We start from the raw sequence: 24,021 nt of genomic DNA, 5'->3' as shown, positions 1-24,021 counted from the left end.
CAAGGAAAACGAAGCTGTTAACCACTTCATTTTTATGTGGACTTTCTTGTTGGTGGTAATCATGATTTTGGTCTTCTTGATGTTCAGGTAAAGTCACATCTTCTTGCTTTCATTTTTCAGTTTCAGGATCAACTTCTTGAGGTCCTTCTCACTCTCTGCCAGCAAGCTAGTATCATCTGCGTATCTCAGATTGCTGATGGCTCTTCCGCCTATTTTTACCTCAAACACTCGAATCATCTAAGTCCAGCTTCCTCATGATTACTTCTGCATAGAGGTTGAAAAGGAGAGAGGATGCATCCTTGTCTTGTACCCTTTTTGATCTTGAACCATTTTGTATCTTCATATCTGGTTTGCACCGTAGCTTTTCTCAATAGGTAACCAATGAAATGCTTTCAAAACTGGATTGATGTGCTGAAATTATTAACATTCAGACACTAATCTAGATATTGAACAATTTGCAAAGCCCTAATGCTTGATATAGGCAATCCTAAGAATAGAACATATTACAATAGGTCAGACTACTGGGAAATATACAGTATATACAAGTGTGATTGGCATTCAAATGGAAGATTACCCTTTTGTGTTGTATGTTATTTTTATTCATTTTGGTTAAATTATACTAATTCTATTGTAAGCCACTTAGTTACAATGTGATTTGCGGGATATCAAGAAACAATTAAAACTTAAAACTTGCTTGAGCTTCCGCCCATGATGCAGTAACACTTCTAGTTGAGTGGGCCTTGAGAGAAACTGGTGGCTGCTTGCCATGGGCGATGGAAGTCAACAAAATGGCCATACAGATCCAATGGGCGATAGAAGCCTTAGACGCTGGCCTACCTCAGCAAGGCTGGGCCATCAGGACAAAGAGATGACCGGAAAGGCAAATATTATTAGTTTTCTCCAAACAGTGGAGGAGGACTCTGTACAAGATCTGATCCTTTTTTGCTGATCCTGTGGAGCAAAAGGCAGGTAAATGAACTTCCTGGTTGACATGAAAATCAGAAACCACCATTTGCAGAAGGAAGGAATAGTATGGAGAACAACTCCCAAGTCTGTTATCCGCAGAAAGGTCTCTCTACATGTGCCTTTAACAACCGGATTCCTGACGTCTTCTAAAGCTGCCAAGAAGTTTTTCCTTCCACCTAATTTCGTCTGAGAGGCTGATCTTAAGGTGAGATTACGGAATTTATACTCTTACCAGCGGGGTTAGATAAGGATCACTTGTGATAAAGGTTAAGGGTTGAAAAGCTCCATTGGTGATAATATAATCATTTGCTAATCAGGGATTATTATTATAAGGAAGTGTTTAGTGTGTATTTAACAAGTAAAATTACTCAATTGTTTAACCATTAGATTGTGATAATTATGTACTGAGTCTCATTTGTGTAATCAGATATTTTGTGAACAATACTTAGATTCTGCAGCTGGTTTGTGAATTATATTTTTCTATTTTCATAATAAAGATATTTCTCATTAGCCTGGGTTTTGTGTCGTATAATTAGACCATGATATTTGGACTTGAATAAGAGGTTATGGTTTTCCCTAGACAACTTAACAGAGACGTAACGTGTTTATAATACTGCTAAGTGAACCATAAATCCTTCTACAGGACTATGGCATAGACCTTGGCCGGATTGATTGTTTTCAAAGAAGACCCAACAAGAAGAGATTGATGGGATAGTTGAGACTTTTCAAATCCCGTACAGTGAACCATTTGATATCGAGATTCCAGCTTCGCTGGCACAGCAGGAACGGAATATGGTGTAGCAAGATTTCTTTTGAAAGTTTGAGTGAGAATGCCATTCATGGGTAATTTTAATGAATCCGTAGGAGGATGAGGTATATCCAGTTATTCCAAATACTCTTTAGAGTATGTTGAATCAGACTGCAAAGTGATGTTAAGATCTTTACTCATTTCACGTAAAAATTGAGTAAAGGACATCGAAGCAGAAGAGGAGAATCCTGTTGAGTCAAAGGCGATCGGGAACCCCTCAAAGTACAATTCATGGTAGAGAAAGAGGGTGAAGCTGCTGTGGAATACTGATACCTGAGATCTGAATCCACAGGCAAAAAAAAAACAAGCTGGAGATGAAAAAAGACAGGAGAAGGACTCAACTGTCAAAAGTGGTTCTGCCATAGATTTCCTCGAGAAGGAAGGTGGCTGCCTCAAGGATTATCCTGCTGCACAAGGGATGGGAGGGAGGGTAGAATAGAAGCTGGGCAAGGGTCCTTCTGCACAAGGGATGGGAGGGAGGGTAGGATAGAAGCTGGGCAAGGGTCCTACTGCACAAGGGATGGGAAGGAGGGAAGGGAAGCTGGGTAAGGGTCCTGCTGCACGACGGATGGGAGGAAAGATGCTGCACATGTGGGGGAGAGAAAGGAAAGAGGAAGAATTGGGGTGAAGGAGAGAAAGGGAGAGATGATCATGTGCATACCCTGAAAATAAGACCTAGTGCCTTTTTGGGGCCTAAAATTAATATAAGACACTGTCAGTACTAGCTCCCCAACAGTGGAATAATTTGCCAATCTATTTACGTAATGAATCATCATTAGACAAATTCAAACGCGGCTTGAAAAGCTTTCTTTATAAAGATGCATTCAATACATAGATAGAACATTTTAATAAACACAGTACCTAGTCCCCAAATTTGAAATTACAAGCGCTTTTATAATCTCAATCTTCCTACTTTTCTTTTCCTTTAAAAGGTCATTAATATTAATCTTAGTCTTCTTACTTTTTTCATTTAAAAGGCCATTTACATTTAAACTGATCAATCATTCTTAACATTATCTCATATTTTGAATTATTTCAAAATAATTAAAGCATTTTTAATCAATTCTTTTTATATTCTTTCTCAAATGACCCTATCCTTGTGTGCAAATCTTAAATGGTTGTTGTTTTTTTCTTTAATAAATTGTATAAATCGTATTTCTACCCTTTACCTATTTGTTCCAGTTTGTATTAATAGAACATAATGATTAGTATGTATTATTTTGTCTCATTTGTATTTGTCATCCCTGCCTTTTATTGTATATTAGAATTATGTAATTCGCATTGAAATATTGGATATTGCGTAAAATCAAAATTTATTAAACTTGAAACTTGAACTTGTCTTATTTTCGGGGAAACACGGTAGAAGGGAAGATAAGGATCTTACCTCGATAATCTTTTTTTCCTCAAAAAAGGCATATGAGCCTTGAACCAGAAGGTTATTTATCTCTAATTGCAAGTTGTGTAGAAGGCATCATCTACAATTTTTGGCCCTGCCTCCTGCATCACTGGGCTGTGTAGTAGTTTCTCAGTTTGCCCCAAAGCAGTTGACAACCACAATAAGAGGAGAAATAACCAGGAGGGGTATGGGGACCTCACTGAGAAAGTCAATTCTGCTCTGCTATGATTACAATTAAACAAATCAACGTTAATAGGAACATAACCTAAAACTATGTGGAAGGAACAAGCCACCCACCTGAATGCAACCAGTACTAACATTTATGTATCAAGTTTCAAGTTTATTGAGATTTTGATTTAAACGAAATATCAAGTATTTTCAATGCGTAAAACAATAATAATTTGGGGGGACAAATAAAACAGTTTAAAACCATAAACATACAGTTTTATCTATAGTTACATTAAAGATACGTAAGGAATGAAAGGTTAAATTACATTTGATTTAAAATAAACAATTAAAAATAAAATAACAGTTAGGGAAGAACAACTTTAGGAGAGGTATTAAAGAGAAAAGAAAAAAATTTTTTTTATGAAGACTTAGTTCTTACAATCTCTTTCATGTTGCTTTAGAACAGAGAATTAAGTCATCAATCTTCAGACCTGTCTGACAGGAGAAAACCAAACATCTGGAAATAAAATCATGTCTTGAGACACTAAGCAGGATAAATGACATATGACAGGGTGGGCCTTCATGACTCATATGCCTTTCTACTAGAAAGAATATTATCGAGGTAAGAACCTAATCTTCCCTTCTAGTGCAAAAGACATATGAGCCTTGAACCAGTGGGACGTATCAAAGCAGTTCCCCAAGTCTAGGATGGGGCAGATGAGCCTGCCGTAAGCACCAAGGCTCAAAGGTGGCATCCAGTCGTGCTGCCACATCCAACTTGTAAAATTTAGAGTAAGCAAGGAGGGGAGGGATGGACCTGGTTGCCTACAAATCTCCTTGGGCAGAACTGCCTGGGACTCTGCCCATGAAGAAGCCATGCTCCTCGTACAGTGTGCTTTCAAAGAAATCGTTGGTTGCTTAATACACCCAATGTACGCTGAAGAAATAGCCATGCAAATCCATCTTGAAATGGAAGCCTTAGAAGCCAGCTTTCCCAGGCAGCTAGGACTCATTAGAACAAAAAAATTGATCTAAGAGATGAAAATCATTCATCACCTCAAGGTAACTGAAAATAATTCTCCTAATATCCAGCAACACCAAAATTTTGTCCTTTTTCCTCAAACGCGTGGCAGGGAATGCGGGCAGTTGTATTTCATGATTTACATGGAAAGCAGAAACCATCTTTGGCAAAAAAGACACCCACCTTCCAACTCACAAGTAGAAGAGCTGCAGCACAGTAGTGCAGGAGGTGGAGTTGAAAAATGTAGAGGATGCTTCATATGTCTTTTGCACTAGAAGCTGTAGGCTTGTGAACTCATTCTGCAGAAAAAGGAATAACCTTTCAATCTCCTAAGAGCGAGAATTGTTCTTATGGGAAGAAAGATTCCTCTTTTATCCTTGCTTTCAGGGACTTTTCTGATGAATGCTTCTTGTGGAATTCTTCCTTTCCTATTAGATTCCAGAATAGTGGCACATCAGGTACTAGTGATCATAGAGCCTCCATTGTTACAGCTCTAAACTTAGTCTTAGGGGATGATAAATCGAATTAAAGAGTTAGGAACATCATATGGGCCCCATTAATGACTGACTGAAATCATGCAGTTTTTGCAGCCAGGGTTGAAGATTACTATGGTGTTTAAGAGACTCACCTCAATTTTTTTTTTTTTACTTTTGTGAGACAGCAAAGAAGAAGGAAGAAAAGCAAAGGCAAAATGAATAAGGAAAAGTAGAAAGCAAGCATGGAGAGATCGCACACAAAAAGAGAGAGAAAACAGGATCAATCCCTGGATGTAAGTTCAGGCAAAAAGAGACCAAAGGGTTAAACATCTCGCTGTACAGGAAAGTCTTCCTGAGTTCTAGGACAGTGAAGTCTATGCTATCACTAATGAATGACATCACACATTAGTGTGCCTTTTTTCTTCTCTGAAGAAAAGTTTTAATAAAACTATACAATATACTAAAGTATTAAATTCCAGCAACTATTTCTCTACTTAGGTTAATTTATGATGTACAGTAATAACTTTTATAAATATTTAAATAATTTAAACAAATATTGTTACACATTTTAAGGTTATACAGTTGTAAAGTTTATTTATTTTAATTTTATACGTCTATCCTACCTTTACATACCATAGGACTGCCCAAAGTAGCTTACAGCGCAGTAAAACATTCCATTAATATAGCTTCCCAAGTCAGTCCTGGAGTACCCCCTTGCCAGTCAAGTTTCAGTTTATCCAAAATGAACATGCTCAAAAGAAATGTGCATACAATGGAGAAAATCATCAATCTCATACATATTCATCCTGAATACCTGTCTGGCAAGGGGCTAATTTTAATCCCTCTAAATAATTTTACCACTGAAATTTTAAACCAGATATCTTCTATTATGACTCAGATAGAACAGTGGACAATTAATTTCAAACTGAAATTCAATATGGAAAAGACCAAATTTTTCTTGACTAGTCCCAACGACAAAATAATAAACTCATTGCTTCATCTTAATGGTCATGACTACCCGATTATTAAATCTATCAAAATTCTGGGAGTCACATTAGACCGACATTTAACACTAGCAGAACACACGAACTTAGTGGTACAAAAATGCTTTTTTTACATTGTGGAAATTAAGGCATTAGTTTTATCTATTTTAGACTATTGTAACATCTTCTATTGAGGAGCACCCCAAAAAATTCTAAGGAAATTAAGGATAGTTCAGAATACAGCAGTTCAATTGATTTTTGGTTTAAAAAAGAACGACTATATTAGTCCATATTATCATTTACTGCTTTAAGCTGATATTGGGATTGTCTCCAGCTTACCTTTTTCCTCATTTTGTGTTGCATAGACCATCAAGAAAAACTAGAAACTTCTACTTATTTGCTTATCCAAAAATTAATGGGTGTAGATAGCTGGTAGGCAACAATTTTGGTTAGGTAAATGTATTCAGCAAGCTATGTTATCCTATTGCAGTTTTCAGAAATTAATTAAGACCACTTTGTTCGATAAGTTTATTACTGAGTTTTAATATTGAAATTCTATTTTACAAATATTTGTATTTTTTTACTGTATTATTGTATTTCGCTGATTGTCCAGCTCTTTTTAGTGTAAACCGCCTAGAACTTTTGGTTATGGCGGTATAAAAGAATAAAGTTATTATTATTATTACTCCAGGACCGACTTGGAAAACACTGCATTAATATAATTTAAATATAACCCAAGAAGTATGTGTTTATACATTTTACCTTATATGTTGTGCTTTCTGCAGTATTTGAATATTTCTCTGCCTACTGGTATTACTGTTTTCTTCACAGAGAAATGTCAGACTGTACCTCAAATGAATGCTCCTTGTTGTCCTCAAGCCTATAATCCAGGAGTACACTCAGTGACATGATGCTGCAGTCAAACTTTCCATTCTTGGCAGTCCAGTTGGGATGGACAATGATTGCTGGTTCATCTGGTAATGCATAGTGTCTATCACGCCGCTGACGTTCTGCTTCCTCCAGTCGTTTCTTTTCTTCCTCCTGAAAAACCAGAAACTAGCTGTTCAAAGTCACTTTTACTTGATACACAGGTGTGATTTGCAAGAAACCTATTTTTACCTTCAAACATACTACACTTCCATGTTGCATCCTAGCACTCACCAGGAACTGAATTCTTGGCAGCTTGAGTGGTTCAAGCAAGCATTGTACAGGTCTCATCTGCACATGTGCTTCAGTTCTGACAATCCTCTACTCACCAGTTGGTTTCTGCTTGCCCTGGACAAGTTTAATATCCTTGTTCTTGAGACACAAACTTCACCATAACCTGGAGGTCACAGTTTCCAAAAGAGCATTCAAAGATCACTTACTAAAATTCCAGGATTGTCCAGGGTCTCACACACAGAACTAAAAATCTTAAATGTCTATTATTTAAAAAGATGAACCAAGGTAAGAGATAAAGATGTTAGCCATCCAAATAGTAGCCTAATCCTAGACTTCTGCAACTCCTGATAAATGAAAAATAAATCAAGCGCCACTGAGAATTATTATGCTCTGAACTAGGGCAGTGGTACAACATAAAGCATTAAATATGTCCAGCAAAGCAAACATTGGGGAAAACGCAACCTAACAATGGACACAGTGCTTCACAAGATGGACTAAATATACACAAGTGATTAGAAGGAGAAAAAAATGGTTAAACATGGGGAATTGTGACAGGGTGAAGTTCCCTTCTTCTACCAACCTTGCTACACTCAAGTCACTCTTAAGTCACTTCACTGGCTCCCTATCCATCGAATACAGTTCAAGCTCCAATTGCTAACCTACAAGTGTGTTCATTCTGCTGCCCCTCAATATCTCTCCTAATACATTATATTACATTACATTGGTGTCTTCTATCCCGCCAATACCATTCAGTTCTAGGCGGAATACAAAAAGAATTGGTCTGGGCATTTCCAGGGAGATTAAAAGGTTGATAGTTGGAAAATGCACTAGGATCTGGGGAGTCAGAAAGGTTTAGTTAGATCAATTGACAAATTTCTTGAATAACATAGTTTTAAATTCTTTCCTGGCCTGCGGCCCCCACCTGTTGCTACATTGTCGCACCTGCTTCCAACAGCTGTTTCTGCATGGAGATGGACTCTCCGCCACCTCCACTTTTCAGCTAAAGATGAAATCCACAATTTCCGGTGGGCACCTCCTTGCCAGATTTTTGGCGTTGGGCACAGAAGGGCATCCAGTATCTTTTTCATGTGCTCACGGAAGAAGGCAAGATGCTATCTTTCTCAGACTTGCAACGGGCATTCTTTCTCTCTCCACAGGATATATCTCCTTACCTGAAACTTTGCAACTATGTCCGGAGTCTTGATTGGACAGTTCTGAGCAAAGATGTCCAGGAGGAGTTGGGATTTCTTTTCACCTTGTGGACTCAAAATAAGGTTCCGTTGAGTTTCCATCATAGAGTGCTCTTGGACTCCTCTCCTGCTCTGGGTTATCACATGTATGCAACAGCGAGGGAGTCAGATCTCTCCATTACCTCATTAAGTTTTTAAGACTTTTGGTTTTTGCTATTCGTAAGGTCACAGTCAAAGTAGCCTGCTGGGAATTGCAGCAGGCTCCACTATAAAACAATTGCGTTTGTGTGTAATAGGCACGTAATGTAACCCTATAATATATTTCTCTTAACCATGAACAAGATGTCACCCCAGGTGTCACTCTTAAAGTACGGGCAACATCCCACTGTCTCAAATTAAGTTGTAATTCATTCTCCCATTTATCCCTAATTTTCTGATAGTTCTTGTCTGGTTGTAATTTTCTGATAGTTCTTGTCTGGTTGTAATTTTGCTCCTCCTGAGCAAAGAACTCTCTCAATCTAACACCCAAATGCATACCCAACTGCACTCTGTCAAGAGATCTCACATAATGTTCCACTTGTATGCATGCAAACTGCGCTCCCCAAGTTTCTCCCACCTTAGCCATTAATTCAGTACGATTCAATAGTTCCCCCTCATTTCCCAGTATGTGTTCCAATCTTAAAATTCCTCTTGAACCCCATAATCTATATTCCCTACCCGGAAGAAAAGCCGGATTACCCTGCAAAGGCAAGAGATCAGTAACCATTGGATTTCCTCCCAATAATTGCACAAACCAACGCCATACCGTCTGTAAAGTATTAAATACAACACTTGAACGAATAAAAGATGGTAACGCATTTCGTGCACTATGTAGTAACGCAAATATATCATAAGGAGCTAAAAATCTCCTGTTCCATCTGAAGTGGAGTATAGATGCTTGTCATATTTACCCAATCATCCAAATGACGAAGTAAACACGCATAATTATAAATCTGCATAAACGGCAAGCCCAACCCCCTCTATTCCAATTACCTAGCAAATATGTCATCTTTAATTTAGGTTTCTTAGCAGCCCAACAGAAATGAGTAATTTTTTTTATAAAAGATCTTTAAATACCTCTTGAGTAAACATAATGGTAAAGTTTGTAATATATACAACCATTTAGGAAAGATAAATAACTTAACCAAGCAGATGCGACCCATTAAAGAAAGGGGCAACCCCTGCCAGGTATCTAACAAAATCTCCATATTCCGTTGAAGCCTATCCACATTAAAACGATATAATTGAGAAGTAGACATAGACATTACTGTCCCCAAATACATAAATTGCCCTTGTGCCCAAGTCAATGGAAATTCTGACCCCCATAAAGCCTTTACTGCAACAGAGGATGCAAGTGCCTCAGATTTACCAAAATTTATACGGAAACCTGTATAATCACCATATTCTTTAATCAATTCCAATAAAGACGATAAAGAAGACAATGGGTCTGTGAGATGTACTAAAATATCATCTGCAAAAGTCAAAAGTTTAAAAGTTGTGTTTCCAATATCAATCCCTTGTATAGATGACATTGCATATATATCCCTAATAAAGGGGTCCAAAGTAAGCATAAATAATAGCGGAAATAACGGACATCCCTGTCTCACTCCCCTATAGATAGAAAACTTTTCAGTTTCAAAATCTTTTAACACCAATTTAGCTTGTGGATGTGCATACAAAGCACGGACCGCAGATACAAAAAAAACCCATCAAATCCATACACTTTCAATGTATCATATAAGAAATCCCATCGTACCCTGTCAAATGCTTTTTCAGCATCAAAACTGACCAGCACCGAAGATAAATTATACATCGTCCTCTGTTCCAAAGATATCAATAATTTTCTCATATTTTTAGCAATTCTTCTTCCCTTCACAAATCCCACTTGGACATCATGAATGAGGGAGGGCAAAACAGAAGCCATCTTATTTGCCATAATTTTAGCTAACAATTTAGCTTCCGTATTTAATAAAGAAATGGGCCGATATGATTCCGCTTTTTCAGGGTCTTTATTCGGCTTAGGCAATACCAAAATTCGTGCCATATTCATACCATCAGACAAAGCCTCTGCACCAACCATAATGTTAAACATCCTTGCAAGAGGATTGATAATTTCTTCTTTTAGGAGTTTATAAAACTCTATTCGCATGCCATCCTCACCTGGCGCCTTCAGCAGAGGACTACTCCCAATTGCCCAGTACACTTCTTCTGAAGTAATTTGCTCATTCAGACGCTTCCTATCACTTTCAGAAATACATGGCACTTTTATCTCATCTAAATATGAATTTGTTAATAAACCCCTTTCTGATGGAGGGCCATAAAGAGACTTGTAATAACGAAAAAAAATATCTCCTATTTCCGAATCAGTTATAACTCGTTTTCCTTGTTCATTTATTAAAGCTCTAACCCTATTGGGACCCAATTTAGATGAAACCAAACGGGTTAATAGTTTTCCCCCTTTATTTCCTTATGTGCTCGCTGATGTAGAAGGGAATTTAGAGTTATTTGGTATTCCATCAACTCTTTGTTTAAGCATTGAGTCACCCGAGTGCCCATATTTCTTCCTAACCTTTACAATATCCCTCTCCAAACGCAAAATTTCCCTATCCCGAGCTTTCCTCTTAACACCGCCTTTGCAGCTTCCCAAAATGCCTCTGCATGAGCATTATGCCTCTTATAATCTACCCATGTACTCAATAATCGTTCTCTATATTTTTTGTCCCTATATAATGCTAGCGGGAACACCCATCGCCACCTCCTTTGAGACCCCCTACCATTCTGCCATCTCACATATACCCATGCATGATCCGAAATTGTATAAGAACCTATATCAGTTTGTACCAAATTCCGAAACAACGAATCCGTTACCCAAATGTAACCAATATGAGATTGTGTACCATGTGCTTGAGATACATGGGTATAATCCCTCTCAATTCCATGTAAAACCCTCCAAGAATCTATTAATTCTAAATTTTCACTAAATTTTTGTATCTCCCTTTCCCCTATTCGACGCATAGTACCCCTTGGCCCCGTGCAATCCAAATTAGAATCATGTACAGCATTAAAGTCTCCCCCAATAATTAAAAAGACCTGAGCAAAAGGTAGTAATAATCGGGTTAAGTTGACAAAAAAACCTGGATCACTAACATCTTCTCTCCCTTCATAACCTCCTGCAACTCACAACCAACTGCAATTTCGTCCCCATAGGCAACATCCAATCTAGTTGCATCGGGCGAAATGCCAAATCATACCTAGAAACACAGTTTCCCCAAATACCGAAAAATCAGATATTACAACCTAGGAACAGACGATTTTTTTGGTAACATAAGATTAGGCTTTGTAATATTATGTAATGTAACATAAGGTTATGCGTTGTAATATAACATAAGGCTATGCTTTGTAATATCATGTAATGTAAGTTATGCAATGTACTGGAATAATAAGGTAAAATAACATAAATTAACTCTAAGTAAAGTCGTGTAAAGTTATGTAAGATAAATTTTGTAAGATAAATTATGTAAACTTAATGCAAATTAAGCAAGCACGGTAAGGATAATGTAAAGTAACACAAAGTAACTCCACGCAAAGTTATGTAAAGTTATGTAAGAAAAGTTATGTAAAGTTAGATATGCAAAGTTTGTAAAGTTATACATATAATTGTATTGTCATCGCCTGGAAATGACCAGCCATCTTCAAATGTAATCCGCTTAGAACCGCAAGGCACAAGCGGAATAGAAATCACTAATGTAATGTAATGTAAGCATATACACAGCAAAAAACAAAATTCTGTTGCGCTATAACCCTCTGACAGAGTACATATCATCCCTCTCTACCTTTACTCAATATTTGTAAATTATCCACTAAACCCCTACAAAACAAAATCGCTACTCCTCTGTGTTTACTTTGTGCAGAAGCTGCCACACATTCTCCAACCCACCATTGCTTCAATTTCATATGTTCAATATCATTTAAATGAGTCTCTTGGAGAAAGGCCACGTCCACTTTGCGACATTGTACTTGTTGCAAAATTTTTGTATGTTTGATGGGAGAATTAATTCCCCCCACATTCCAAGATATAAAATTAACCAGGATCCATTTTTATTAACCATTCCACATACACCTCCATCAAAATCCGTGTAACTCGGCCATCCCAGCCATTGACCAAGTTCTACCCTAACATCAGTTGATCATTCAGTTTCAAAGCTAGATAGAGAGTACCTTTTCCTTTCAACCATCCCTTTATTCCCAACATTTCAATGAGGATGATTACATGATCATAATCTCAGTGGGCAAAGGGTAGAAAGTGGGGTGTCTGAGAGCTGTTTGGACCACTGCTTTTTCACATTGATCAAATCTGCCAATGATAATTATTTGAAGTTGTTAAAACACAAGAAGGTTGTGAGATTGCAAGAACACTTTAAAAATTAGGTATGCAAACCAATACAGGTAGGAAAGAGGAACCCAAGTCTAGCTTCATGATGCAAGGTTCCACATTAGGAGTCACCATCCAGTCACAAACTTTCTAAAGTTCTTAAAGTGCATGTACACTTTAGTAGCTGTCCGTACCAGGGATCTGTGCATGACTTCACCCACATGAGAATATGCTGCCTGCTTGTCCTGGGATAAAGAATCACTACTTACTCCTTACAGCATCACATATATTCTGTGGCCTGGATTAATTAATCATTGTTGGAAAGAGGAAAGTGGGCTTGAAGGACCTTTGGTTTGTCCCAGTAAAACAATGCTTACTTATGAAATCTGGGTATGGACACGTGGGGCAGCCTAAGTGTATCTCTCAGCCTGTTCTCTTCCATACTAACGTAGTAAATGACAGCAGATAAAGACCCAAATGTTCCATGCAGTCTGCACAACCGTAAACTCTCTATACAATTACCGATTTAAATTGTCCTTTATCTTAAGATATTTCTGGGCCAGAAACCCAGAGCTCTGGCTGGAGTCTCTGTCAAAGCTCCCTCCAGCCTATCTAAACCATCCCAGCCGTCAAAGCCCTACCCAGCCCATCTTCCACTCAGCCATATATGGGACACTGACCGTGCAAGTCTGCCCAGTACTGGCCTTAGTTCAATATATACCATTATTTTCTGATTAGAGATCCTCTGTGTTTATCCCAAGCTTTTCTGAACTCGTCTCCTTCAATATTCACATGTCACACTCAGACATTCGACCTAGAACTGCCTACAGAACCAGAGGAAAAGCAGGTGACAGTCAAGCCACTCATATTCAGTTTTTTTGTAAATGAACAATGTACCCCCCCCCCTTTTTTTTTATATAATAAAGCAAGTTCTTTCCATCAGTCTTGTTAATCTTCCAGACTTCATTCCTTTCATCTAGCTCCCCCCTATGCCTGGAATAAATTACCTGAGTTTGTCCGCAAGCCCCTTCTCTTATATTGTTTAAAAGCAGACTGAAAACCCACCTTTTTGATATAGCCTTCAATCCTTAACCCTACTCCTCTGCCCACCATCCCAGCCAGCTGATTAACTGTTCCCCTTAACTGTTCCATGACATCCTGTTTGTCTGTCTTGGCTGTTTAGATTGTAAGCTCTTTTGAGCAGGGACTGTTTTCTTCTTTGCGACTCTGTACAGCACTGCATATGTCTCGTAGCGCTATAGAAATAATTAATAGTAGTAGTAGCAGATGGAGGGTCTGGTAGAGCCTGGAGTCAAGGAAGTGGCTCAGGAATGACGACTGGCAGTGGGACTGGTGAAGAAGGATCCAGGCAGTAGGGACCCAAGAGATCAGGGAGTGAGGCACTGGCGGTGGCCCCACAAGGAGAGTCCTCAGTGCGTGCATCTGCAATAAGATGACTTAGGGGCTGGGAGAGCCCTCAGTGAATTTGTGCAGGATAAGATGACTGAGCAACAGAGAAACTAGAAGAGTACAAGGATGAGGGGAAAGGACTGACAGCTGTCCAGCGGAGAGACTGGCAGGGCTGGTGGCAACCAGCAGAGAGACCAGCAGACCCTGGGAGCATTGGCCAGAGTTCTGAGGAGCGTCCAGCAGAGGGACCAGCTGGGATGGAGGCTGCTGAAGACCTAGAGAGCCAATAAATGGTCAGAAAGAAGACTCTGGACTGGAGAGGATCTGGAGAGACAGCAGAATCCAATGGAAGAGCAGAATGGGCCTGGTCTTCAAAACCCATTTTATCAGCAGCCAATAGTACAGTACATGCAAGGACCAGTCGATCAATCATAAAAACATCTAACAAGTCATGGACTCTACACCCAACATGTTTCAGCTAAAACGTCTGCATCAGGAGTCTCTGATAATAACAAACCAAATATGAAAGCCAATTTCGTGAGAATAAGAATGTAGAAGGAATAAATAGCGCTATAATCCTTCTAGGTATGTTTTAATGCCCTACACTCAAGAATGGTCCTTAATTATGATGCTTAGCAATATTTTTTACTTTCCCCTCTATTTCCTTTTCCATAAAATTGTCCTCCCAACTGGTGAAGTCATGAATTTCTGACATATCAGAAGATCTTCTAGCCTGGAATACTGCTCAAGGTACCAGAAAATAAAAGGTAACTAAGGAGCACCATCATTTTTATAGTTCTCACTCACTCCTCTCAATTATCTCTCAGAAAGTAACTTATTTATAACTGGCCAAAGTTTATTTCATATATACTCCCTAAACTGGACGTTAATCAACTCCCTAGTTATCTAATGGAGGACTTTGCCCATTTAAGCTGATATTTATCTATAATAGAACTCTTTACTCTCTTGACGACCTGTGCCCTTGGATTCCAGCAACAATCAATAAGAAATAAAGCTTTTCACTATTTAGCCCTTTCCTTGTGATATACATTTGGAGCCATTTTATCCAAGATTTGCATCCCTGCTGAAGAACTACTTATGCTAGGAAGTTCTTCTTTACCAAACGTGTGGTGGACACCTGGAATGCGCTTCCAGAGGGCGTAATAGGGCAGAGTACGGTACTGGGATTCAAGAAAGGATTGGACAATTTCCTGCTGGAAAAGGGGATAGAGGGGTATAGATAGAAGATTACTGCACAGGTCCTGGACCTGTTGGGCCGCCACGTGTGCGGACTGCTGTGCACGATGGACCTCAGGTCTGACCCAGCGAAGGCATTGCTTATGTTCTTATGTTCAGAGGGCTTTAAATTTGACACAGTTGTTCCTCTCAGGATCCACTGACTCTAGCCAATCTCTGTGTGGTCTGTTTTCTTGTCAGCTCTCTTTTGACTCTCTTATAAAGGTTTTTATTTTACTCCTCTTTACCTTAATTTCTTTCCTGTTAAACATTGGCCTTCCTGTCTGGATGGGAATGTCTGGAAGGAGTGGAAATGTGGTTGGCAAAACTGAAAGGAGCGATTGTAAGGGCGACAAACCTTTTTGTGAGGCAAGTAAGTAAAAGTAAGAGGAAAAGAAGGCCGCTTTGGTTCTTTAAGTAGTAGCTGAGAAGGTAAGGAATAAGAGATTAGCTTTCATAAACTACAAAAGATCGCAGAAAGAGGAAGACAGGCAAAAATATCTGGAAAAGTTAAGAGAGGCTGGTCATGTAGTCAGGAAAGCAAAGATGCAAATGGAAGAAAAAATAGCTGACACGGTAAAACAAGGAGACAAGACATTTTTTTAAAATATGTTAGTGATAGGAAGAAGTGCAAAAGTGGCATTGTGAGACTTAAAGGTGAAGGGGAGGAATATGTAGAAGCTGATAAAGAAAAGGCCGAATTGCTTAACAAATATTTCTGTTCTGTGTTCACGGCTAAAACACCGGGACTGAAACCACAGAAGACAAATGTGAATAGGGATAGAGGAGTAATAGACCCTGATCGATTTTCAGATGGTTGTGTTCGTGAGGAGCTACCTAAAATAAAGGTAGACAAAGCAATGGGGCCAAATGGTGTACATCCAAGGGTGCTAAAGGAACTTAGGGAAGATCTGGTAGCTCAACTGACTGAACTTTTCAACGAGTCTCTAGAGTCGGCAGTGGTACCAGAGGACTGGAGAAGGGAAGATGTGGTCCCTCTCCACAAAAGTGGAAGTAAGGGAGAAGTAGAGAATTATAGGCCAGTAAGTCTGACTTCTGTGGTAAGCAAATTACATTGAAAACAGAGAATGGTCAAGTTTCTGGAATCCTGTGGATTACATAACTAGAGGCAACATGGATTCACTAGAGGTAGGTCTTGTCAGACAAATCTGATCAATTTCTTTGACTAGGTGACCAGAGAATTGGATAGAGGATGTGCGCTAGGTGTGGTGTATTTAGATTTTAGCAAAGCCTTTGACAGTGTTCCACACAGACGTCTAATAAATAAACTGAGTGCCCTTGGGCTGGGTCAAGAACTGGTTGAGTGGAAGGTGACAGAGGGTAGTGATCAATGGAGATCCCTCTGAGGAAAGGGATATTACCAGTGGTGTGACTCAAGGTTTTGTTCTTGGGCCTTCTTTTTAACATTTTTATAAACAGTATTGCTGAAGGGTTGTCGGGTAAGATTTGCTTCTTTGCGGATACCAAAATCTGCAATAGAGTAGACACGCCGGATAGTGTGAATAACATGAAGAAAGACCTGGCGAAACTTGAAGAATGGTCTGAAATTTGGCAGCTAAAATTTAATGCTAAGAAATGCAAGGTCGTGCATTTGGGCTGCAAAAACCAAGAGAACGGTACAGTTTAGGGAGTAAAAAACTTATGTGGACTTTAGAATAGCGAGACTTGGGTGTAATTGTACGTGATGATCTTAAGGTGGTCAAACAGGTTGAAAAGGTGATGGCAAAGCTAGAAGGATGCTAGGTTGCATAGGGAGAGGTATGGCTAGTAGGAAAAAGGAGGTATTGATGCTCCTGTATTTAAAATATTGTGTACAATTCTGGAGGCTGCACATTCAAAAAGATGGAGTTGGTCCAAAGGAAGGCTACTAAAATGGTATGTGGTCTTCATCATAAGGCATATGGGGACAGACTTAAAGATCGCAATCTGTATACTTTGGAGGAAAGGTGGGAGAGGGGAGATATGATAGAGACATTTAAATATCTATGTAATGTAAAATGCACATGAGTCTAGTCTCTTTCATTTGAAAGAAACTCTGCGATGAGAAGGTATAGGATAAAGTTAAGAGGTAATAGGCTCCAGAGTAATCTAAGAAAATACTTTTTTTACAGAAAGGTGGTAGATGCATGGAACAGTCTCCCAGAAGAGATGGTGGAGAAAGACTGTGTCTGAATTCAAAAGGGCCTGGGATAGGCATGTGGGATCTCTCGGAGAGAGAAAGAGATAATGGTTACTGCGGATGGGCAGACTAGATGGGCTATTTGGCCTTCATCTTCCATCATGTTTCTATGACTTCTAATTAATTGATTTTTAATTTACAAACTACGCTGTTCTTTCTCGAGGAAAGTTGGTATATCAAGCCAATAAACCATAATCTTCCCTATTGTCTCCTCAGGTAAATGAATATTCAGATTTGAACATATTTATTTTGAACCCTGAGACTCTCCCAAAGACTGCTAATTACTACATCAGAAACTCATTGCTCTGGATCTGTAGAAATACATAAAATATCATCTGCAAATAACATGATTTTACACATCTCCTAAACCACATTAATTCATTCTATACTTGCATTTCCCCTATTCACACTGTTAATCAGAACAAACAATAGCAGAGACAAGAAGAAAGCCCTGACATGTTCCCTGGCCCAAATTTAAAAGTCTCTGAACATCGGTAAGCAGGCTACAAAGTTCCTGTGCTCACTGAAAACATTTTTTTGTTTTGTTTTTGATTATCTTTTTATTGCCAAAAACAGAACACAGCACCATAGTCTCATTTTCCCAATATTCTCAATATAAAAAACTATTAAATTTGATCAAAGGACTTTTCTGCATCCAGTGACATTAACACTGCAGGCACTTTTTGACCCTGACTGATATTCATTTAGGAACTTTTTATATAGTATATTATTGGATACCTGCTGTGTATAAAGCCTGCCTCGCCCTCATGCATCAAATATGGCATAAGACTTTGCAATCTAGTCACTACTATTGTTGTTACAATCCCTAATAAATAGAGATGGGTCTATACGATCCATGATCTTTATGCATAATTGTTATTCCTGCAGTTCTCAAAGATGGGAAATCCACAGCATGGTCACAACAAATTATAAAGTTGAATTAGAGGGCCTACCAATTGTTCACCATCATATTTATACAACCTTGTGCAGTATCCATTGATACCTGAGGCCTTTCCTGTTGAGAAGGCCTTTATTGTCATAAACTATAAATAATAAACTATAGCTTTGTTCACTATCTTTCTATCCTCTTCTATAATTCCTGTTATCTGCATCCCCTTTAAACAAGTATTTATCTATTTCAGCTGTGGCAATATCCCACTCTGGTCTATATAGCTCTTTGTAGTATCCCTAATTTATTTGTCCACATTATTTGCTCCTGCTTATTTTTAACCCCTAAAATACAGTGGTGCCTCGCATAACGGACGCCTCGCACAGCGAACGCTGCGCACAACGAACTTTATGTCTTGATCCGTACAACGAACTTCGTTTCACACAACGAAGTCGCCCGAGCTGCATCCTTCCGCGCAGGCACTGCGCTTAACTGCCCTCTCTCCGCCTGGTTCCCTCTTGCCCCCCCGACTCCCCGACACGATCGGGGCAAGAGGGAGCTCAAGCCCTCTTGCCCCCCCCCGACTCCCCGACACGATCGGGGCAAGAGGGAGCTCAAGCCCTCTTGCCCCCCCGACTCCCCGACACGATCGGGGCAAGAGGGAGCTCAAGCCCTCTTGCCCCCCCGACTCCCCGACACGATCGGGGCAAAAGGGAGCTCAAGCCCTCTTGCCCCCCCGACTCCCCGACACGATCGGGGCAAAAGGGAGCCCAAGCCCTCTTGCCCCGCCGATTCCCCAACTCCCCGACAATATCGGGCCAGGAGGGAGCCCAAGTCCTCCTGGCCACGGCGACCCCCTAACCCCACCCTGCACTACATTACGGGCAGGAGGGATCCCAGGCCCTCCTGCCCTCGACGCAAACCCCCCCTCCCCCCAACGACCGCCCCCCCAAGAACCTCCGACCGCCCCCCCAGCCGACCCGCGACCCCCCTGGCCGACCCCCACGACACCCCCAACCCCCTTCCCCGTACCTTTCTGTAGTTGGCCGGACAGACGGGAGCCAAACCCGCCTGTCCGGCAGGCAGCCATCGACGGAATGAGGCCGGATTGGCCCATCCGTCCCAAAGCTCCGCCTACTGGTGGGGCCTAAGGCGCCTGGGCCAATCAGAATAGGCCCGGGAGCCTTAGGTCCCTCCTGGGGGCGGGGCCTGAGGCACATGGGCCCAACCCGACCATGTGCCTCAGGCCCTGCCCCCAGGAGGGACCTAAGGCTCCCGGGCCTATTCTGATTGGCCCAGGCGCCTTAGGCCCCACCAGTAGGCGGAGCTTTGGGACGGATGGGCCAATCCGGCCTCATTCCGTCGATGGCTGCCTGCCGGACAGGCGGGTTTGGCTCCCGTCTGTCCGGCCAACTACAGAAAGGTACGGGGAAGGGGGTTGGGGGTGTCGTGGGGGTCGGCCAGGGGGGTCGCGGGTCGGCTGGGGGGGCGGTCGGAGGTTCTTGGGGGGGGCGGTCGTTGGGGGGAGGGGGGGTTTGCGGAGAGGGCAGGAGGGCCTGGGATCCCTCCTGCCCGTAATGTAGTGCAGGGTGGGGTTAGGGGGTCGCCGTGGCCAGGAGGACTTGGGCTCCCTCCTGGCCCGATATTGTCGGGGAGTTGGGGAATCGGCGGGGCAAGAGGGCTTGGGCTCCCTTTTGCCCCGATCGTGTCGGGGAGTCGGGGGGGCAAGAGGGCTTGAGCTCCCTTTTGCCCCGATCGTGTCGGGGAGTCGGGGGGGCAAGAGGGCTTGAGCTCCCTCTTGCCCCGATCGTGTCGGGGAGTCGGGGGGGCAAGAGGGCTTGAGCTCCCTCTTGCCCCGATCGTGTCGGGGAGTCGGGGGGGGCAAGAGGGCTTGAGCTCCCTCTTGCCCCGATCGTGTCGGGGAGGCGGGGGGGCAAGCGGGCTTGAGCCCCCTCTTGCCCCGATCGTGTCGGGGGTGCCAGGGACTACACGGAGTCACCCACCGTACCACCCGATTCGGGTAAGCGCAGGTATCGGTGGGTGGCTTATTTGCGGGGGGGGGGTGCCTTATTTTACATTTTTTTCTAAAAAGGGGGGGCTGTCTTATTTGATGGCCCTGCCTTATCATCGGGGAAACACGGTAGAAAAAAAAAAAAAAATGAACAGTTAAGTCCCAGTTTTTGCCGCTGAGACTCTGCCCTCTCACTGTAAAATTAGACTCTACTTAGTCTGTCTTTAAATTTAAAAAATGTGTGTTGTTTTAAAAAACAATTATGTTTTTAGATGTATCTAAATAAAAATAATAACCAAAAATTTATCTTTTTTTATGTCATCTTAGCATATTTTATGCTACAGAACGAATTATTTTTTTTAACATGTATTGTTATGGGAAAACGCGTTTCACACAACGAACGTTTCACATAACAAACTTGCTCCTGGAACGGATTAAGTTCGTTGTGTGAGGCACCACTGTATTATTGACTAATTGTTTTTCAATTTATTTGTTAGCATCACGTTTCACTGAAAATTATTTTTAAGAAATCAAGTTACAGTAATGTTATATATGACATGCTTGCACTAAAAACTGGATTTATGACGACGCAACCAAGAAATCAATTACAATTATTTTTAAAATATAGTTTCCATATAGGTCTATTGGGGAAGCAGATGAGCAACTAACCTCTTTATCTTCCTCTGACTTCTTGTCTTCTTCTTCTTCCACCTCCTCTTCCTCCTCTTCTTTCTCTTCTTTCTCTGATTTCTCAAGTTCTTGCTGTTCCTCCTCTTGCTCCTCTGTTTTCAGCTGTTTAGTCAGTCGGGCTATTAGCTGAGATTTCAGTCCTTTGGAGCTGAGATTTCTACTTTCTAGTTCCTTGCGAAGTTCATTTACCTGGTGAAAAAGCAAATGTATACAGAACCTCCATTGGGAGCAGGGCAAAATGGCAGCTATGGAGGAGCAGCCAGTCAGGCAATTGATTTTGGGTTTCTAAGCAAAGTTCAAAACAGGCTTTGTAATTACAAAATTTGAAAGAACCACCTCCAACAGTAATAAGACTAGAATTGCAAGGCAACAAAGGAGATGGTTTTCATTTATTTTTCAATTACCATGACCAAAGTCAAAACATTCAAATCTAAAAAAAAAAAAAAAAATTATATAGGCATCAGAAATTTTTTTCTGACACAGAAGTCATAATAAATAACAAGATGTCATCTGATTATGAGATTTAGCAACAGGAGTTTAAAGAATATTTAGTTGATGATGATCAATATCTTTACTTTGGTAGCATGTATGAGACCTAAAGACACAACTTTTGCAAATACTTTTGCTAAAGTATAACTGCACTGCAACAGCTGTGAAGAGAATGATAAGAGGGGCACTCACAAATGACAAAGGATATGACAGAAAACTAAAATGAATTCTTTGATTCTTTGCTTCACTCTTTACTGAGGAAGATGTTGGGAAGATACTCATGCCAGAAATAGATTTTTAATGAAGGTGTTTCAGAAGAAATGAAGCAACAACAGTGAACCTAAAAGATGCAACAAAGCAAATTAACAAGTTGAAAAGCAACAAATCACCTGGACCAGACAGTATACACAACTTAGGGTTTCGAAAGAACGAAAAAAAGAAAAAGAAACCTCAGATCCATCTTTAAAATAGTGAGCCTGACATCAATGCCAGGCAAAATGATATGAGGCCATTTTGAAAAACAAAATTAATGAACATATGGATATACACGGCTTAATGCATCAGAGCCAACACAGATTTAGAAGAGGGAAGTCTTGCCTTACCAATATATTTGATTTTTTTGAAGGGGTTAATAAATATGTGGATAAGGGTGAAACAATAGATGTGACATATTTGGATTTTCAGAAGGCATTTGATAAAATCCTTCATATAGGATGGGATGCACTGTATTACTGTGGATCAGTAAAGGGTTAAAAAAGATAAGGTAAAAAGTGGAGTGCCCAATAATCTGTAAAGGGATCAGTGCTTTTTAACATTTATAAATTCTGAAAAAGAAACAAGTGATGTGATCAAATTTTCAGATAACACAAATATGTATGTTCAAAGCTGTTAGGTCACAAATGGATTGAGGGGATTTTGAGACTGGAAATCAATAATGCAGCTGAAATTTAATGTGCACAGAAGCAAAGCGATGCATATAAGGAAGAATAATCCAAACTATAGCTATATAGTATTATGAGTCATCACCCAGGAAAAAGGACCAAGGTGTCATCGTAGATGATACAGAGAAATCAGGTCTTACCTGCTAATTTGTTTTCCTTCAGTCCCTCCAGACAGGCATAGATGAGTTATGCACTCTGATCATCATAAGAAGACTGAGAACCACTAACTTACAAGTTCACCTATAACCATGCTGTGCAGTCCTCAGAAAGTCCTCAGAAAGTCAGTAACCAAATAGCCAAGCATAATTAAAAGCCCTAACTGACCCCTAGGATTCCCTCAGGTATCTAGTCTTTAAATATTGATAAGACAACCATGCCTGCCTCCACTATGGAACAGACTCACACAGGCTTGAACTGATTCATCACCTGTATGTAGCTTCTAGAAAATGTTTTCCTTTTGTTTTTTCTTTAAATACATCAACGTCTTATCGATCAATAGCAGATCATCCAATGCCTCTCAGCATTTCAAGAACACTAATGATTCCAACAGAAGTAGATCCAGATGGGCTATATGCTGGTCTAGAGGACTAAAGGAAAGCAAATTATCAAGTAAGAGCTAATTTCACCTTCCTTAGCATCCCCTCCAGACCAGCACAGATGTGAAGTACCAAAGCAGTGACCATTAAGGGAGGGCTCCTCTAAGTCCAATTTCCAGAATAAATTCTGGAAAAAATTCACACCAGGGCCCTTCTATTCACGACTCCCATCAGACTGACCCAGCAGGCTGGACATAGAAACCAAAAACGGTGGCTGCTCACTCCCCGTTGCAGAATTCAGAATGGCAACAGCTTCCGTATGCCAGAACTGCTTGGATCAAAGGTGTCCCCGCAAGGTTCCAACTCCCCCCTCAGGTCGGAGTCACCCGCAAGCCCAGAGCTGGGTTCTCTATGGGATAGACAAAACTTACCATTCCAGTCATGTCTGCCCACAGCAGGAATGAAGTATGGGTTTTTAAAAAAAAATTTAATTACATTACACACATGTTCAATAAAGGGAAGAACACTTTGCTCTTCAAAAACCATCTCATACAAATCAAAAAATCTATTGCATTAAAGCATAAGCAGATAGTAATATTTACACATTATCTTATCATAAGAAAGCATTTACAAACAGTTACATTTTCAACAGTTTCTTGAAACCTGACCTAACTGCACATAAGCGCAGAGCTCCTTGCAAAGCATTCTAAAGCTTTGCATCTCCTACTGACAATATAGTGTCTCAATTGTCAGATCAATCAGGAATGCCTCCTGGGTCATTCCATGTCAAGTGGTCCTGTACTCCCTACTCAATCATCTCAGAAATTGCTGAAATTTTTTCAAGGGGAGGGGCATGATCTCAACCAGGTCCAGAGTTAGGGGCCCCTTTATTTGAGCCACTTTTTTGTATACACAGAAGATGTCAAGTATGGACCCTCCTTGAAATAGGACAAGTTGACATGGAATTACCCTCCTCCAAAGGCTCATATGAGGCCTTCACAAGTGCTCACAGGAGCAGATTAAGGTTCCAACAAGGAAA

At 40.5% G+C, this 24,021-nt stretch overlaps 1 protein-coding gene across 4 annotated transcripts in view; it reads right to left on the bottom strand.

The window, feature by feature from the left end:
- The window catches only part of CCAR1 (cell division cycle and apoptosis regulator 1), a 309,834-nt gene that overhangs the window by 90,595 nt on the left and 195,218 nt on the right, over positions 1-24,021 (bottom strand). For all 4 annotated transcript variants that reach the window (XM_033940771.1, XM_033940773.1, XM_033940772.1 and 1 more), the window contains 2 exons: positions 20,996-21,205; positions 6,668-6,859 (listed from right to left, as the gene is read on the bottom strand). In XM_033940771.1, the coding sequence (XP_033796662.1) occupies positions 6,668-6,859; positions 20,996-21,205 (402 nt within the window). The remainder of the gene's footprint in view (positions 1-6,667; positions 6,860-20,995; positions 21,206-24,021) is intronic.

Source organism: Geotrypetes seraphini, chromosome 4 (assembly GCF_902459505.1).
Source record: "Geotrypetes seraphini chromosome 4, aGeoSer1.1, whole genome shotgun sequence".
Lineage (NCBI taxonomy): Eukaryota > Metazoa > Chordata > Amphibia > Gymnophiona > Dermophiidae > Geotrypetes > Geotrypetes seraphini.
Note: the sequence above shows the minus strand (reverse complement) of the source record. Positions and strands in the feature narration are given on the sequence as shown.